The sequence below is a fragment of the Lepisosteus platostomus genome, chromosome 9 (genome assembly GCF_059453375.1).
Source record: "Lepisosteus platostomus isolate fLepPlt1 chromosome 9, fLepPlt1.hap1, whole genome shotgun sequence".
Taxonomy (NCBI): Eukaryota; Metazoa; Chordata; class Actinopteri; order Semionotiformes; family Lepisosteidae; genus Lepisosteus; species Lepisosteus platostomus.
The window spans coordinates 9,639,148-9,658,718 of NC_142619.1; the positions used below are offsets into that span (position 1 = coordinate 9,639,148).

Sequence of the window (19,571 nt, forward strand, 5' to 3'; positions counted from 1 at the left end):
ACAATACAGGAATGCAAAAACCTGTCAGTACAGAGAATTGTGAATTTAAAAGATTCACCTTAATTATTTTTGGTGGGAAATAATATATCCATAAATTAAATGAGGTGTTTCAAATAAAAACTACATAAAAGAAAAGCAAATGATTTTGCAAAAGGATGTGAAGAAGGCTTAGGAATGTCAATAAAGAAAATTAAGTTTATTAAATGAACTACAACACTGTAATAGATGGATTTATTGCTTGCTTCCTAAAAAAAAAGACTGAAATAAGTGACCTCTTAAATTATTCACCACTAAATGTTTCATGCACATCTTTGTAGTGAGAATTGATGCAGATAAGATTAGCCACATAATACGTGTGTAATCCAACACCTTGATCTGTGACAAATTAAGTAAGCAAATTAATAAAATTAAATCTGCACACTTGATCACATTATTGGGGTCTAGAATGGGTGTTCCATGATGGACTGACATCCTGGGTATTCTCTTGTCACACAGCCTGTTCTGCCAGGAAATTCTCCAAGTTGTTCTTATCCCCTACAATGAATGAGCAGCTTGTGAAAATTAACAGACGAACAATTCTAGTAAATTATGGCTCTTAACACATTTCGAAGGTGTAAGGCTGAGGTAGAAGACTTGGTGAGGTGTCTGGACATATCGGAGAAACAACTGAGATTTTCAAGGAACGTGAATTTCATTGGAAAGTCTGCATACAAAAGCATGGAGATCTCCACAGGCCCACCTCTATCTCGTCAATACCCTTTTCAAGAAAAGGTTTGAGGGTCAATGTGTAATGTGTATCAACTTCCAAATTAGCACAGTCCTATATAAAGAGGCAGTAAAAACGTGACCTACAGAAAATACCAATTCATTTGGCTGAAAATATATAAGTTGTATTTGTAACAATGTAAAGATAAACCTCCTCCTCTAAACTACATCCCCTCAGTGTGGCCTGGATATGCTGTGATTCTGAAATCCTAATTCCAGCCATCCTTTAAATTGTAATCTTTCCTGAACCTCCAGGATAAACTTTAACCAAAGGGAGAAACCCATCCCATCTTTTTGAAATTTCAGCTTTTAGAATACATTTGTAAAAACAGCTATAGGAATGGACCTATAGCTATATATGTTCACAGAATCCTTTGCCACGTTAGCAGTATTACTTAAGCTTTGTTGCAGACTCCATGTGGGATCTGAGATCGTTTTTTTCAGTAATGGATTCCTCCTCACCACTTTGCCATACAAGCCAGCTTTGACTACATTTTCTCCCATCTCAGCTGCTGAACTGTTGTTCTCTCAAAGTTGCTGCTGCCCATATGTTGAGGGGCACTGATGTAGGCAGTGTTTGAGTAGGTTGATACACCTTCCGCTACTTAATGATCAATTTAATTGTGCTCAAAGGGATATTCAGTATCTCTGAAATGTTTTCTACCCTTTTCTTTGACTTTATCCGAGTGGTTCTGAAAGCTCCTTGTTCTTAAAGGCTTAATCTTTGTCAGTTTTTCAAGCAGAGAGCATACAGAACTCTGACAGAGGTACATTTATTCTGAAATCTAGTGAGTCACAGGTCACTCACCTAATTGTGTGATTTGTCACACTAATTTTATGTACCCCAAGTTAATTCAAACATAAATGCTAAAATCTGAGTAGTTACATTTGGGATTAAAACAGATATTAAAGCAGTTAGATCAAACCCTGTCAAATACACTGAAACATTTCCAATTTTAGCAAACATCAATAGATACTACCTTTATGACATCTTTATAACTGAACACAAGATGTCACTACATCCAGCCTATTGATCTTCTGATAATATTATGTTTGGTTTTAAACAGTACATATCTGGTTGGTCCAGACCTTCCCCACACACACCAGCTTGCAGTCTGTTAAACCTCAAACCTATCTGAATGCCAAGTCTCGGCTCCCAGCTTCTCCACTCCCTATCCACCCCACACAGACACTCCTTGCTTGTCACTGCTTATCATTTCATGTGCATGCAAGTTCAAAAGTTTCTGACTTTTAGTTTATTTAATTTTTAAAATTATTTCAACCACCAATAACTTTTCAAATGGGCAACGCATACAGTGCATTGCAAAAAGGTCAGCTGCACAGTAATGTAGGTTACAGGTACAGAAATGAAAAACCTGGAGGTCAGATTGCGATAAGAGTAAGAACCGTTATAAGAACATTGGCTATTGTCCATCTCTCTTGTTCTACATCCAAGGCAAATAACAGCTCCCTCAAGCTTTGAACGGGATACAAAGAACTATACAAGACAGACCAACGTTCACAAAGACCTGCCTTTTGGTCTGCTGTTTAATAATTAAAATGTGTTTTAATTTACCAAAGCTGTGAGAAATTCACCTTATCTAATGGTGAAAGTTCAGTCTTGGCAATGGAAAGACCCGATTCATATACAACAGTTTGTCTCCCACAGAAAAAAAGTCATGAACAAAGAACTAAGAATATTCAGCATATTAAGAAATCTGTATGCAAGTGTACTGCAAAAACAGAAAGACAAAACTAAAAAAGGGTAGTTTTTATCACAGTGATTTCTCTCAGTTTCACAGGCTCAATCAAAAAAACAAGAACTGGCCCTTTTCCTGTTGTGCACTGGCGCACTCCAGTGGTCAAAGAGAGGAAGGCAAAAGTGTCTTGATTTCTCATTTAACAAAAGCTAAATTGTTCTGGATTTCTGACTTCTTATTCACAATTCAAGGTTATGATTTCACATTTTTTTTGTTTTATTTTTTTATGTTTAAATGAATAGACAATAGAATACAACAGCCATTAGACAGTAGTCTAATGGAGTTCTTGCCTGACGTTTTACATAAATATATTGAACCTCATAGACAACTCTGGTATTTCATATTTCACATTTACCTTTAAATGCTTAAAAGGAATATTTTATTTATCTGCAGCAAACAGAGAATTGGCCATAGTATTTTAAAGAAATTCCCCCTCTAGATACCATTTTTCCTTACTGTATGTGAAAACAATACTAAAAGAAATAGCTAAACATTTTATAGCCTTTCTACAACATAGTAGAATGTTTTGCAGTTTGTCACATGAACAAAATGCTCTTAAACTTCCAGCTGTCATCCAGGACATCCATCCATTTTAGTTTTTTTTCCCCATAGGCCATCAGGATGCACATAATGAATGTAAAGACGTATCGCAATGACCTCTGTTGGGTAGAGCTTCCTTAAATGCACACGCACTTAAGCACTTTCTTAAATACCTTATGATCCGATCATTATTTATTTCAATTCAAACTTTGTCATACTCACACAGGTGCATATAATATATTTTTGTAGTATAGGGCAGAGTTTGTATAATGCACATGCACACTGTTACTTACATAATTATTTTATGATGTGCCTGCTGTTTTTGTTAAATGTCTGTGTTGTATGTTTCACCACTTGTTGCTTAAATTGCCTCCTTTGGGGTTGAATTATTGTGAATTGAATTGAATAGAACTGAACCTCATATATACCTCAACAGACACATTCCAAAACACCTGGACACAGGAAAATAGAAAACAGAAGGTTTCTGATAAGAGTACCCTGGAGCTTTGTTTTTAGTATTGGTCAAACTACTGCAGGCTACAAGCTCTGTACTGTCGTCATAATTATTACAACATTTACCTATTTTTACATACAGTTTTTGTACCAGTTTATACATTGTTTACTGGAGCTATCTGAATCTGGGTCAAGTAGTACTTCAGAGTAAAGTACCTATGTTTTTTCTCATAGTGCAAAGAAAGGACATTAGAAAGTTACAGCCTTGTTCTTCGTAATGCAGAAACATTCCCTGAAATCAAATAATGGGAAACGCCTCTTGAATTTACATACTGATTAATTTGCTTGGAACAGTGGTGCATACAGTTTTGCCAGTGATACGCAACAGACTGTATAATTTATTTTGAATGACCTTCTTGTATTATTTTAACCAACCTACTAGTACTTTTTGACAGATGTATTTCCTGTGCGACTGCTTCATGCAATAAATTCTTTGTTTTGCTTCACATAATTATAAAAGCATGGCAGACAGTCACACAAGGCAGTGACTCCTACTGCTGGCGTTGGAACCCTTCATGATTTAAATGAATCAATTATGGGCTAAATCTCCTGTTTCGAAGCCTTAAAATCATTGAGGAGTTTAAGATCCCTATAAAATCAAGAATGCTGGGATTCTGCAAGACACAGAAGAAAAATCACAAAAGTACAGTTCCAGACCCAATGTACTTCTGCTGACAGTAGGGCAGTGCACTTTTAAGGGTCTGATGGTACTTAGGCTTAAGGGTCAAGTGAGAAAAACTTTTAATATTAAATTTAATATTAAAGTTTTTAAATGCAACAATCACATAGTGAGAAAACTCTGGTTTTGATTGAGAACACAATTACTTCCTGGTATTCACACTGGAAGTTTCAAGGTCATGTAGCTATACTTATTCTGAATGGAAATTTGCTAACAGAAACAATATATTCCAACACCACATTTCTACCAACAAACTAACATGGAACTGGAGTTAAAAAACTACCCTGGCTTTTATATTTTATTACACGTGTCTCAACAACACAAAATGTGTTTATGTTCTTCTTAGTAGTAGAACTCTGTGCAATACTATGATATAGTGACTTATTTAACAAGGCTTTACTTTGACTCATTTAAGTCTACATAATTCAGTGATAAGATAAGGACGTAACTTGCTGGGTTTTGACATGCAGTTTCATTGGCCCATTTGGTTTGGTCCAAATCAACGTGAGCAGGTTGAGGAAGGACATCAGGGCTACTGAAGACGGGAGGCAATGTAAACTAAGAGTGTAAATAAACGATGAAGCACACCAATTGGAGATAATAAAAACATTTCAGCAGGATGGCTGCAGTAAACAGCACACCTGGACATCTGCCATTTGCCAGAACTATCCGTTGGCCTGTTTGACCATTCCAAAGTTTCAAACACATTCCAAAGCCCACTTGCAAACAATACACTATTCAATCAAGCCCGGACAAATCTGGGGAGGGCATATCCCACATGCCGCCCATACCAATGGCCAACTTCACAATCTATGAGAAGAAAGGAAAGAATTAGTGAAGCCTGAAGGAGCAACATGCATTTCTAAGGTGTTTGGGCAGATCAAGGGGTAGAAAGACAGAGCCCAGAGCTGACTGCTCCTCCAGCTCAGACAGCAGACACCAACCCCGAGCTGCATTAGGAACTGACAGGCAGATTCCATTTCCTCCCTGCTTACAGGCATTCAGACAAATTAATCCCGGCAGAGGCACCAAGCACAGGCTTGTGCAAGAACAGATTTCAACAATTCCAAGGGTGTAATACATTAAGGCAGAAAAAAGTGTATTTACTGCGATCACTAGAATGTCACTCTTTTAACCCCATGTGTCAAATCAACATGGACGATTAGGACCATGTGGGTTTTGGTGCCACCATATCACAAATCTCTTCTAATGGCAAGAGTACTACCTGCAGCCAGATCTCATTACATGTTACAAGCTTAGCCCTGGTCAGTGCTGGGATGGGATGCAAGACCTCTTAGTAAACTTAAAGGTGCTACCACAAGTGGTATTGGTAGACCACTAGGTAGAAGTCTTCAATCTGGACTGCTAAACCCATGACACAGTAATGGTGACTGGGATCACTGTACTGGAGGAAGTATAATCCTTCTAATGAGACTCTGATCTCCTGGTTGCTTGTGCATTCGTTTTCCCTTTTATTCAAGCACTATTTGCAAAATAAGAGGGTTAAACTCCAGCATCATGATTAAATTCCACTCTGGGTTTATGCAATCTGGTCTTCCTTTGTAGCTCATCTGGAGACCTTTATTCAGTTGGTGAAGCCACTGCTCACTACTGTAATGGAGAAATGGGTTAAACCATGGAGGGGGGGCTGTACATCAGCAGTTTGACAGCGTTTAGAATTTATATATACCAGTAACTATATAATTAGGCTTTGATAAGCTCTTTCTTCATGATATGATAACAAGCAATTAAAAAAAAATCAGACCTCCTTTCCTGTTTTATGCTTAGCTCCAGTATACAGGATACAGCAACATCTATACCCCAGTTGCCGCTTTCCTACTAATAAAAGACAGTTGAGTGCCAATCAAAAGCTCAGGTTGTGGGCGCCCCACTTTAACACGTGATGTCTCCCACTGGTGCAGGATTACATTATTACCAGGAAAGACGGAAAAGGTGGAAGGTAGATTTGCTGAACCTACAAAAGAGCAATGGCTGTTTCAACCATTGACATTTTATGACAATTTTCCACTTGTGCAGAGGAGGAAGAAATCAGAACAGATATCCATTCAGAAACGTAAGACCGGTTATAAAGAAAGGACACACATCTAACTCATTGAGTTGCGAAGTAGCCAAGTGATTTAAGGACCAGCCATTTCTGAAAGAAACCAGGGTATCTGCCCCAACAACACAGCTGGACAGCTCATTTCAGACACCCCCTACCGAAGCAAGCTACTCCCGTCTCAACCTTAAATGCACTTCCATGTAGTTTTTCACTTGTGCCCTCGGGTATTTCTTGGTGAGTCTTTTCAGACAACATCCAATTTCAGAAAACAACACAATGAAAATTTATATTGCTTCTTGAGACAGGAAGCTGCTTTTAGACAACTGAAACATAGAATAATTAATGCACATGAAAACCAAACATTAGCTAAGCATTGCCAAAGAGAGTCTTAGTAGAAGTAATTTTAGAATTTAGGAACTGAAAGTCCATTGTTATTAGTGCTTTATAGGAGGGGTGTCTAATCCTGGTCCAGGAGGGCTAGTGTATAGTGCCTATACATTTCAATCCAACTCACTCTTAATGAGCTAAATTAGTCAGCTACTGGACTCATTTAACAGCTTCTTATGGATGTTCAGATGCTGCTGCTTTAAACAGACTTGCAGTAGAAAACCCAGGCTCTCCAGAACCTGGTTTTGACACCTCTGTTCTAAGGGAATATTCAATAATCAGGGAAAAGACTTACATCTAATGAGAAAAAGAAGAAAACAAACAGACGTGAACACTTTTCAAGGTATAATACGCGCATTGTTGATCTAGGAACTGTACTATAGGGAACTGCGCAAACATGACAGTACATTCCCCACTACAGGAAAACTTTACATCTTCTAAAAGTACAATTTTAATAACATATAAAGTGCATCCCAAAGCTATCACCACTTTATTTAGCCAACGTATTACTCTTTATAAGAAGCAATTTTAAAAATATCTGTGTTTATACCTTGTATACCTTTATACCTTGTGTAAAAAATGTGTTTATACCCTGAGTCTTCCCAGCAGTTAGTTTCTAATTACGGACATTACACTACTAATATGGTAAAACATCACTTGGGAATGGCCAGGACAGATCAAATAATCAGCTGAGAAACATCTACACAAAAGGTAGAATCCAATCTGCACATCAAAGGATTAAATATACACTAGGCTTTCCCTTCTTCATTTAAGCTGATTTGAGTGGTGTTTTCATCCTCTGCAGGCCACTGCACCAGAGGCCAGTGAGCCCAGGATCAACCCCAGAAATCTGGTGATTCTGAAAAAGCTGAGTTCTTATAGCCAGACCACTGAATCTAGGCTGCGGCAGTTGGTTGCATTATAAATAATTTGCACTCCTTCTATAAATCCCACTGCTGTGGTTTATCCCATCCACATCACTGGCCCTGAGATCATGTGTAAAATTGCAGCTGTACCATCTCACTCCCAAAGGACACAGTCAGTCACAGACACTGAAAAAATACAGTCATTTCTAGAGATGAGGCAACGACAAGATCGTCACGCATGCTTCCACAACTGAAACATGCCTTTGTCAGTGGTGTAACGATTATGGAGGTGACTGCCAAGCCCAGTGCATTAGGTTTTATTATATTTCAGAGTTCTTACTGGAAAAAGCCTTGCAGAAAGATCAAGACCATGCAGACTTTATCAGACCAAACAGAAATGACATTTTCATTTATTTTACACTAAACTATCCCTGTGATAATAGTGCAACCTACCTAGCCTGTTGAATTTGCAGAAAAGAAGCAGAGGTGACTGTAAAAATCCTTCAGTTGTGACCCAGGTTCCACGTAGCTGAGATACTTTACCAGCAAAGACTGCAAATACAATTCTACTGCACAATTCTATGGCACCCCAGTCTGAGCACCTGCATTTTGGGTGCCCAGGTGGAGAAGCTGAGCTCCCAGCTGTCTAACGTCTCTGTGCTGAAATAGGTTGGATCTAATGCATACAACAGCAAGAAATTTCAGTGTTTTGCAGCCTGTTTGTTCTGCCTTTCTGGCACGCAAAGCTGTTTCTCAGCACTTATTCAGTCCTCTCCTGTGCTTGGGGCAAGAAGTGAAAATTCCAAAAGCAAAGGTAAACCAACAAAACAACTGCTCTTTCCTTTCAAACAAGTGGTTCTAACTGGGTGCTCCTCAAGGGGGGGTGGTACCAGACTGACAATTAACATGCAGGAGAACAATGATAAAATAAGAAGTCTAATTTAACAAGAGTCACCTTTGACTGAGCGTCAAGTTCCTCATGTTTTAAAGCCTAGAAGCACGTGAGATAGGTGAAGCACACTAACGACTCTGCCCTCCAGCACAGCTCTCTGAAACAGCAACTGCTTTATACTGTATATAAAAAAGCACCGGTCTCCAGCAAGTTGTCTGCCAATCTCCCAGATGTACTCATGACATCACACCCAGGCTTGACCGGGGCAATGAAAAGTTACAAGTGCAACTCTTGCAGTCAAATATCAGTCATGATATCAAATTTGTCTAAAAAGGGGAACTTGGGTGTGAGGGAATTTTCAAGAAAAATGCCCTGTTCTGCCAAATGTTTTTTTTTTTGCAATTAAACATTTAACAGAAGGTTGAAGCATCTAGAATTCTGAAACAAACCACTTGATGAAGAGAGTAATCTCTAAAGTAATGACTGCAGCATCGGTGCCAATTTATGCAAAAAAAACAATGTTTTAATAATTTCACATTTAAGATCTAATGGGGGATATATATAACTGCAACTCACAGTCAAGGTGTCAGCCTGCATGTGAGCAGAAGGAGTCATAAGTGACTCAGAGCTTCCAGAAAAAACAGTGGCTGGCCTTGCCAACAAACCAAGGACACTGGGCAAAGGTGCCAGTAGCAATGCAAGTTCCCATCAAAAGGGTGTGAATGTGGTGGATTGACACAAACCCTCTCACAATTGTTACATGCCAAGACAGTACCTATTGCCAATAGGAACGTTACTAACAGCAGTAACGCATGGTTGTATCACTATATTTTCAAAATCCTTCTGCCCCTTAAGAATCATCATATAGGATTTAATTTTACAGAAATTAACTAAAAGGTACTGCTTGTTTGAATTAAACTATATACAAAACCATTAAAACAATGCTGGGCTGTCAAGAGCATAAAAATAATGTATAATATTAAGTGTTAAACGACAACATGGTTCCCTCTCAGACATCTTAAATATATGTATATACCTAATACACTACATCACTTTAATCAGTGACTGTAAATTTGCACAAAAACGTATTTTGCAGTAATTTTGCACAAAACAAATTTGTTTTTTCTAAGGGTATAGGCTCTCATCAAACAGCTGGTTTGTTACAGAGTTGAGGACCACTAGGAATCATACATATAAGAAAACAATTCTAGAGCAGTGAAGGTGTGTGCATACTCCATTAACGTTCTGAAAGATACAAGTGGACGAGCTGCATGACAGGAAACGGTTACTTTAAGCTAAATGACTTTCAATAACAACGACACACACAAACTGTTTCTTAAAATGGAACAATGACAGGCAGAATGAACAATGTCATTTAGGAAAAAACATTTTACTCTTTAAGAATTTTTTTTTACAGAACAGATATAAAAATACCCTAATTATACATGTCAAGATATGTAAGTATGAGTACAATACATACCTAAGCTCATATCTCACTAATTTGTATTTCTGGAGTGATAACCTGCAAAAAAGCAGGATACAGTGATGGAATTAAGGACTGTCTTTACTTAGTCTGCTGCAATGATGGGACTGCATTTCACTGTGAAGCATGGCTTCTGAGGATCAGACTCACATGGGGTTAATTCAAGTAAGAAAAAAGAAGCTGAAATGGTATATCTTCACCATAGAGATCACAATCACAGACCTTTTGCTCCTTTGAAAGATTATTCACAATCAAAGGATTTCAAGAAATGGCTTAAATTTCCGGTGCTTTTTTTGTTCTTTTCATCTTCTAATCCTCATTGCAAAACATGTCCCAGATCTAAAACATATTCTTTTCTTGGATATCTAAGGGTAAGAAAAAAAGAGTATTCTATCTATGGACAGAATACAGCAAGATCCACCAGATCGTATATCATAGTATTTTAGAATCACTAATATTATGTTATGCCTATCCAATTTGGAATAATAAATTGTGTTTCATATCTCAGCAGCCGTGAACCCCCGTGACTATAGATGGAGATAAAGAGAAAGTACAACAGACTTCTCAGATTCGCCACTGTCATTCATCAAAGGCAATACAGCCTAGAGGTTCAGGGCAGACTGGGAGAGGGGTGTGTCTCTCACCAATGGCGCTACATGCCTGCAAGCACCAATGAGGTCATTTGCATTTGCAAGGAGAGCCCTGTCCAACTAATTCCACCCTCACATCAACAGCATTCAGCCAATTGTGTGCCACCACTTGGGGAACCCTGACCACTGTTAACTAGTGACATGACACGTGCTTCAACTGTGATCACAGAGGTCAACCTGCAACCAGGCTCATCAAGTACAATGCACCTGTTAAGGTGATGTCACGCCCATTTGAAAAGAAACGACCAGCCATCTAATGAATTAGCGTCCTTTCATACTGAACTGTTCCAAAGGTTTGCAAAAGGTGCAAAGGTCTGGAACAAGAAAGGCAAAAAAACTTCATTTGAGCTCCAGACAATGTTGTGTCAGTCACACAGGAAGAGCCCTAAAGCCTGGAAGTTGCCAGTTCCAATCCAGCTGTGTGTCACATCATGCCCATCAGGCTATTTAGTATTGCCTCTTGTATTAGAATATCATTTCCACTATCTTACTAAACAATAAAGAACTCAATTTCTTAACTATTTACAGGGAACCAGATACTCCCCACTTATGTCCATTTGTTTTTTTAAGAACTGTTCATTTATAAACCAACTTTGTTATCTTAGTTTAAATTAACTGGCAAAGATGGGTGTTTAAATGGTACAGTGAAGTGGAGGTTAACATTGCTGACTCACAGCTCTTTGATCCCAATTCTGGCCTAAGTCACTTTCTGTGTGGAGTTAGGCTGCCACAGGGTGGACATGCAGTCTTTATGCTAGGTGCTTTGTCATCTCTAAACTGTCCTCTGTATCGGTGTGAGTGCTTCTTATGTGGAACAACCAGGCACATAATGTAAACATATTTAAATTTGGCAAAATCAACCCCTGCTGTGCTATTTTAATGTTGTAAAGCTCAAATTCATGGTTCACTGCTCTAGATGAATGTCATTGTACTGTAGTAGGACCACACAATATTTCTGGAGGCTCTCTGACTAGGCCCTACCCTGTGATGAATTCATACCCACCTAAGATGACATGCCATGATTCACATGACAAAAAAAAAAATCAAGGGCACAAGAGTACTTTGTACTTTAAAGGCAGTGCTGCTGATGCCATTAACATTCTTTCAACCACTCTGCTCATGTTTAAAATTAAAACCCAGTTCAATGGAAAAAAAACAAAAGAGCATTGTTCATTGTGCATTGATTTTAACAGATGCAAACAGATACATTCAAGCACAATAAAAATGAAAATACATTAATTTCACTGCTCAAGGCCTGTTCTGTTATTAAAATGTCTCCCACTCACAGCTTCACTATAACAATGTCTCTTGACATTTCACAACCGGTGTTAATTTGAAGTAGTTAAAATGATACGATTCCACTAATTTTTAACAATTGTGATCAGAGTAAATTACGTCCCTTTCTTAAAGATTTCGCCAGTCATTCATGTGATGTGAAGACCTAAAACTCAGATGTGATAAAACATTGTTCTTCAAAACCCTTTTTTTTATCCTTTTTTCAAAATATTACAAGCAGACATCCCCTGTGGAGATAATGCAAGTGCAATACAACGTTATGCACAAGACCTGAGAAATACTATTTTTACTCTACAGGGCATACAGCTCCAGGGCCACTGACACATCAAAAAAAACAAAGAATGTGTTATATGGCAAAAGCAAACTAGCTCTCAGCTGCTCCAAAAAGAATCAATGGACAACAATTTACAATGCCTCCCCCCTGCCATAAATGTCATGAGGTACTGTGTGATGGGTAACTAGAAACATTCAATGCTAACAGACATGAAGCAGAAAACGGACAGGTCCTACCTGGCTTCCTTGTCCCAGCCCTTCTGAGAGAGACAGACAGAGGGCTCTCGTCATATAGCAATGCAAGTGCGGATATGAAGAGAGAGAGAGAGAGAGCGCGAGTGCTGTGCCGATCAGGGGCAGCTACATTGTTTATGCTAAGGACACAGCTGCAGGGTCCAGTCTGTGAACAGGCTGCCGCCAGATTGCTCTAGTTGCAGCAGTGAACGCTTTTTTTTTTCTATTCTAGTCCAACCCTGACATAACACAGGGACGAAATGAGGTTGCTGTTTTGTTGAGGCTTCTCCTGTGAGCTTGCGAGGAATGCGAGCAGGCAGTGCTGTAAAACCCACCTCCCGCTCCTCCACGGCTCATAATCAAAGGCTGCTTTCTTCCTCCAAAATTTGTGATTTATGTTACCAGGTTTGCGGTCTGCACACAGTTTATTTCACAGTTTACAGGCCAGAAAGTGGACTCCACCTATTAAATTAGCTAAGGAAACAAACTTTAAATTTACCTTTTGAACCAACAAAAATTATTAAAGTTTAATGACAATAATGATGGTGATAATCTGCAAGAACTGCAGTATATAACCATTTTGGATGTATTCCTACAAACGTAAATGCTTAAACTAGTATTAGCAATAATGTCTTTGCAAAGCTCACACATATCGTATCTATCCATCCATTTTCTTACTGCTTCTTCCAATTCAGTGTCGTGGGAGAGAGGGAGCCAATCCCAGCAGGCAACAGGCGCATGGCAGGAAAGATGCCGATACATCACAGTGTCGAGACAGACACTAACACGCATGTACTCACACCTAGGGCCAATTCTCCTAGAAGCCAATCAACCCACCAGTATGTTTTGGGCCTGTGGGAGGAAACTGGAGAACCTGAAGGACACCCACACGAATGCATGGAGAACATACAAACTCCACACAGACCTTTATCAGATACAGAACAAAAATATTCGTATGACAATAGTGTCAAATTTAAAGTAAAGACACCACTATAGCTTCTTTTACCAAGGAAAGAGAAAGCTGGTGGCGATTAACCCATTAAGCAAGATTCTGTATCCATTTAACTGCTCTGCCTGCTTGGACTGTAAAGAGTTAACTACAGAAGATCCTGCTCTTCTAATCTAATGGGTGGGACTATTAATTGAAATGAATGATGAAAAACAAGCAGACATAAGCTCCCAGAATGAAATCGCAAATCCCTAGTCACATGGCAATGCCTGTCTGGATACAATTTCGGTCAGAGAAGACCTTACAAAAATCCATCTATTTGCATATGTCAAAGAAAATCAACGTCAGAAAATGAACCGTTTGAGAAGATCCGCCTTACACCACCTAGTTTGGGGATAGACTTTGGGCTGCTGTAACACTTACTATGAATAAGTAGTAGTAATAAGATAAGATCACTTTATTGGCCATATACAATTTCTTGTATTAGGAATTTGTCTTTTCACATACTTTTCGCTTGCTCTCCATGAGACCCACAGACAAGGAGAGAAGCTTGGGGTCAGAGCACAGGGTCATTTATATGGCGCCCCTGGAGCAGCTGGGGTTACGGGCCTTGCTCAGGGGCTCAATGGAAAGGATTCCTCTGCTGGCCGCAGGATACAAACCGGCAACCTTCCAGCCACAGGCACAGATCCTTAGCCACAGAGCCATCGCACCGCCTTGAATAATGCATGGGTGTATGGAAATACACAGTAAAACATGGACAGTAGAGAGCTAAAGTTACCAGCACTGGGAATGTAGAACCTTAGCACTCCTCCTTTGTTACAATCTCCTTAATTATGAAGATGCTACATGACTGCGAAGAATTAGTTCAAGGGATCCCACACTGGTCTACACAGAAGAGGGGGGCCTGCTTCATCTGTCACTGAAGTGCAGCTCTTTCTTGGGTGACTTGTAGTAGCCATAATGCTTCAGCCGTAATTATCACAAAAGAACTGATCAGGTACAAAAATGAGAATCTGCTTCACCAGTTCAATTAAGGATGACCTTTAGGATAAGCAGATTGTGGAAACCCAGAGTTTAGTGAGGAGATCTGGCTTAACACCCCTACTATTACGAACGGTGCCATTGCATCTTTAACAACTGAGTAGTCAAGACCTGATTTAACATTTCATCAAGAAGACTAGCTTCCCACAGTCTGTCAAACTTGGTCTCTGCATATTAATATTATTCTATGGCTATAGCAACATCAGTCAAGTACCCACAACTACAATGCACAGGTCTTGGTTTAGACAGTGATCCATCTCTATACTAGATATCAGCTTGTTGATGCATTATAGGAATTCCTAACACTAACATTTTTCAATCCAAGGATTCTCATTGTCTATTCCACTGTTTATTCAGTTTTCTAAGTCCACAAATGGATAAATAACTCCCAAATTATAATTTTAAAACAAAAATCCTCCCAATGTTGTTATTCGAGAGGAGTTATTTGAAATTACCGTCCTGTTAAGGTGGCCTACGACATATTTTTACTCGCAGAAATGAATCTACCAGTTTTACCCAGATTTCCTTAAATGGAGTTTGTAATGGAAGTTCGGGAGGGATGACCATAACCAAATTCTCCTTCACCTCCGATACACTAATTTGTAATTCCAATCCCACCTTCCTCTTTGTAGCTGCTTCTGGGATGATTCCTCAATATGCAAAATATCCCGTTCTTTCCCTGTTCTATGGCCAAGTGGTTAACCCTCAGACAAAGCCTCTTATGCCTGACTCCTCAATGCATTTAGAAATGTTCAGTTCTCATTGGAGGCTGGTGTCCGTCATGAAAAAACAGTTTAGCTATTCTGTTATTGTAAGCGCCATTACTATTAAATGTAGCTATAACCTGTTCTGCTTTTGTCAACCTGCTTAAGCTAAACAACTTACATTCATATTCTGCTCCAAATAAAAGCTCCTGTGACACCAATAGCACAATATATCAATATACCACTAAATCTAATCCAGTTGTTAATTTGAGAAAAACCACCATACAATCAATGAGTCACTTCATGATGCTGCCCTCACAACTACCACCATTTTGTAATTTGAATGTATCCAAGAATAGCCTAGAACATAATCAGCAGGAAAGAGTCCATGTGACCAACTGTGAAAAAACAAGATTAAAACCAATCCATCTGACTCTTTTTCTTATTTCTATTTACGTAAACAAATACTTTTTCCCTAGAGAAGAGAACTTAAAAGTCATACATCATAATGTAGAGAAAGCTGCTTTCATTACATAGACCTTGAAACAAAGAAAATGAATTTGGATGAAAGAAGTTTGGACATAGTCTGGCTAAACAATCAGTAGAATTATATCAAGGTTTGCCCCCTTCTGCAGACATGAAGAAAATATTCTGCAGCCTTCACATCATTCGAGATAAGAAAACACTGAGTGTAAGAGACAAACATAAAAACTGCATTGTGTTGCCCCCTAGTGATATCTAAATTAAAGAGCACATTTAAAAGTCATGCCAACTTTCATCATGATTCTTTAGAATTTAAACACATATATTGGCAACAACTATCTGTAAAAGAAAGTGGTTTTTTTTTACAAGCGCTGCTACTCGTAAGCCATATTATCAACAACAGCACGAAATTACAAGTTCAGTACAGAAAGAAAATACATGGGTAAGGTTGAAATAACGCACAGGGCTGAATTTAAGCTGCCATTTATGCAGAGCAACTGTTTAAATACATTTATAGGTCACCTTTAAATAAATATCCCTTGCCAATGGATAACAATGATCTGTTAGATCAATCTAGTTAGACATCATCTTGAATTGAAGCATCATCACCCTGCTGTCCTCCAGGAACACAGCCAGACATAAGTGACTTCATTTAGTAAGGTGTGTTTTTTCTTCGTTAAGGCTTTAAACCAGGTTTTGGGGGAGCCTCCCCCACAGGTTGACAGAATGACTCCTGGAATGTGTTATGAGTTAGAGCCTAATGATTTGAGCCTGACTTATAAAAACCAAGTCTGCTATGACACTCCAAGAGCTGGCAGGCTGTCCCTGCCACTTCCTGCAAAAAGCATCACTCCCCAGCTCACCCATCCGCCCTGCTGGATGATGTAATCGGCTGCGGTCTCCTCCAGGTACTGCACCCCCAGCTGCAGCAGCAGGTCCAGGGGCCGCTCCCCCTGCCTTGTCAGCTCCCTCATCACATCCTGCAGCAGCACCAGCGGCACCAGCACCTGGGGACCCACAAAGACACAGAATTATTATAATTAACTCCTTACACTTCCATAGCATTTCTTCAGACACTCCACTCAAAGTGCTTTACAGGTAATGGGAACTCCCCTCCACCACCACCAATGTGCAGCATCCACCTGGATAATGCGACAGCAGCCATAGTGCGCCAGAACGCTCACCCCATTGGGGAGGAGAACAGAGTAATGAACCCAGTTCATAGGTGGGGATTATAAGGAGGCCATGATTGGTAAGGGCCAATGGGAAAGTTGGCCAGTACACCAGGGTAACACCCTTATTCTTTTTGAGAATCGCCCTGGGATTGTTAATGACCACAGAGAGTCAAGATCTCGGTTTTACATCTCATTCTAAGGACAGCACCTTTTAACAGTACAGTGTCCCCGTCACTATACTGGGGCATTAGGACCCACATGGACAGCAGGGTAAGCGCCCCCTGCTGGCCCCACAAACACCTCTTTCAGCAGCAACCTTAGTTTTTCCCAGGTCTCCATCCAGGTACTGGCCAGGCTCACACCTGCTTAGCTTCAGTGAGTTGCCAGTTGTGAGTTGCATGGAGATATGGCTGTTGGCAATATTCCTAATGGAAAGACTTAACTTATAAAATGTCTACATAGTTTTCATTATTATGAAATCATAGAACCAGCTAAATAACTGGGTGTTCAGCTGTTTTAAAAAAATTGTCTGGCTCAGTGGATCACAGAGTCTTCATGCTTCATAAATAGAAGATTAATTTCTGAGCTAATAATATTCAATTCATCTGGCATAACTTTCAAAAAAGTGCTTGGCTGAGCACACTCCTGAAGTGATGGTTTGGTTTCTAATTCAGTAAATTGAGATTCATTTTACTATGATTCAAATAATGAATTTATTTTTAATAAATGTCTTAAATCCTATAAAATGTATGGATTGCCTGCTAAACCACTGTTGAAGCTAATAAATTAATTGAACTCAGTCTGGTATTGTGATTTGTAAAAATGTGGTATGAAACCACCAGCACCTGGAGCTCAAATGAAAGTGACAACTAGTACAGTAGGTGTTTCGGACTGCTATAACTGAGCAACTGTGCATTATATGTAGGAAAAGAGATTCTGAAAGTAGTCTTTATCTGAAATATTGTAGATTATGATAGGAGAAAGAAAACTGTACTCCCTATCCCTAAGATAATATCAGTATACCCTGATCTAAAACATCTGACCTCAATCTTCTGTATCTAAGCTAATGTCTGTGCTTTAATTAAGACATTTGATGAGAGGAAATGAAACACTTTCTGAGCAACCAGATACTCATTGTGATCATTATTTGCTGATGTATATTTATGTAACTGCGCAGCCATTCATCACCAGCATAGCCACTGTGGCAATGGTAGTTCAAACCAGAAAGAATGTGTTTGTCCTGAGAGGTTTACTGCTACTATATTGATGTACTGTATAAAGTAAAGCAGGTTCCAGGTGGCCAGAAAGAGCGATCAAAAGCAGATTCAAAATATTGTCTGACTATAATGACCACGTACACATGTGTGAACAAGAATCAGCAGAGTCTAATTCAATGTGCGGTGGCATTCCTCCCACTCCCAGCCCAACATCCAGCTCTCAGAATGGCTGGAGAAACTGAGTGCTTCAAGAAAACAGGGAGCATCTGATATTTCTGATGATTTAAACAGATGTTCACCTAATCGCTGATTAATCTGTCTTTAACTAAATGTGCAGGTTGTCGACTGGACTGTGGTTGAACCTGATGATGTAAATTAACATGGAAACCATGGAAAAGTTTGATATATAGGGATAGTGATCAAATGCCGATGTACAGTAGGGTCTTAGAAGGTGAATTTGTTAATTAATATGTTGAATTGGGAAGCAGTGTAGTCTTTATGATGGAATTTGATGTTAATGATCCCCATGTAATCATCATTTGTTTCTACAAACATTTTATAAACTCAGATGAAGTGCCAGTTTATTCATTTATTGTTTTTGCCGTTTGATCAGAATGCACTAGGTATATGCAACCTATATTATTAACATTGCTATCAGAAAATGATGATGCTTTCCCTTATTCTCCATAATTTAATCATAAACAAGCACTACCTATAATTTGTGGCCTGTATAATGAAGAGCCTGTGTTTCTTTTCCTTTGTCTTAACAGAGCACCAATGCCGTCAGATTGAGGCACAATGTACTCTACAAGGAAAAAAACTCAGAAATGCTTGAAACTAGTAGCCATCTCTCTTTGTCTAAATATATTTTCATTAATAAAGCCCAGTGTGAAATGTCTTGCTTTTGATGCTTTTTTTTCTCGTGTCTGCCACACTGAAGGCTTGACTCTCATGTTTGTCACAAATATGGCTCTATCCTAGGACACTGGAAGGCCTTAAACTGATTCTTGTCGAGTGGCTAATTAGACCTGACCTGTTATTTCTGGAAAATAACTATTATTGAACTCCTATATATATGACATATACTCGAATTTTAAAGACTTTTGAATTTTCAAAATGCTCATAATACGATGCTGTATTTAGGCTTCTTTTAATACATTGTACACTCATTTTACAAATGAAAATAATGATACTTGTAAGTAGTAAGGTATTCATTATGTAATGGTAATACTATTATTATTGATAATAAACTATTTCCTTTTATAATTCCTTACATTCCTTTATATAGCGCTTTTCTGGACACTCCACTCAATCAGCTATGTGTGGGGAGGCGAACAGAGTGACGAAGCCAGTTCATATTAGGAGGCCATTACTGGTAAGGGCCAATGGGAAATTTGGCTAGGACAATGGGGTAACACCCCTACTCTTTTCGAGGAACACCCTGGGATTTTTAATGACCACAGAGAGTCAGGACCTCGGTTTTATGTCTCATCCAAAGGACAGCTCCTTTAAACAGTATGGTGTCCCCGTCACTATACTGGGGCATTAGTTTTTCCCAGGAGGTCTCTCATCCAGGTACTGACCAGGCTCACAGCAGCT

General features: G+C 39.1%; 1 protein-coding gene across 2 annotated transcripts in view; it reads right to left on the bottom strand.

The window, feature by feature from the left end:
- Nucleotides 1-19,571, bottom strand: part of bcl2l13 (BCL2 like 13) — a 41,581-nt gene that overhangs the window by 6,189 nt on the left and 15,821 nt on the right. For both annotated transcript variants that reach the window (XM_088646855.1, XM_088646856.1), the window contains one exon: nucleotides 16,444-16,587. In XM_088646855.1, the coding sequence (XP_088502981.1) occupies nucleotides 16,444-16,587 (144 nt within the window). The remainder of the gene's footprint in view (nucleotides 1-16,443; nucleotides 16,588-19,571) is intronic.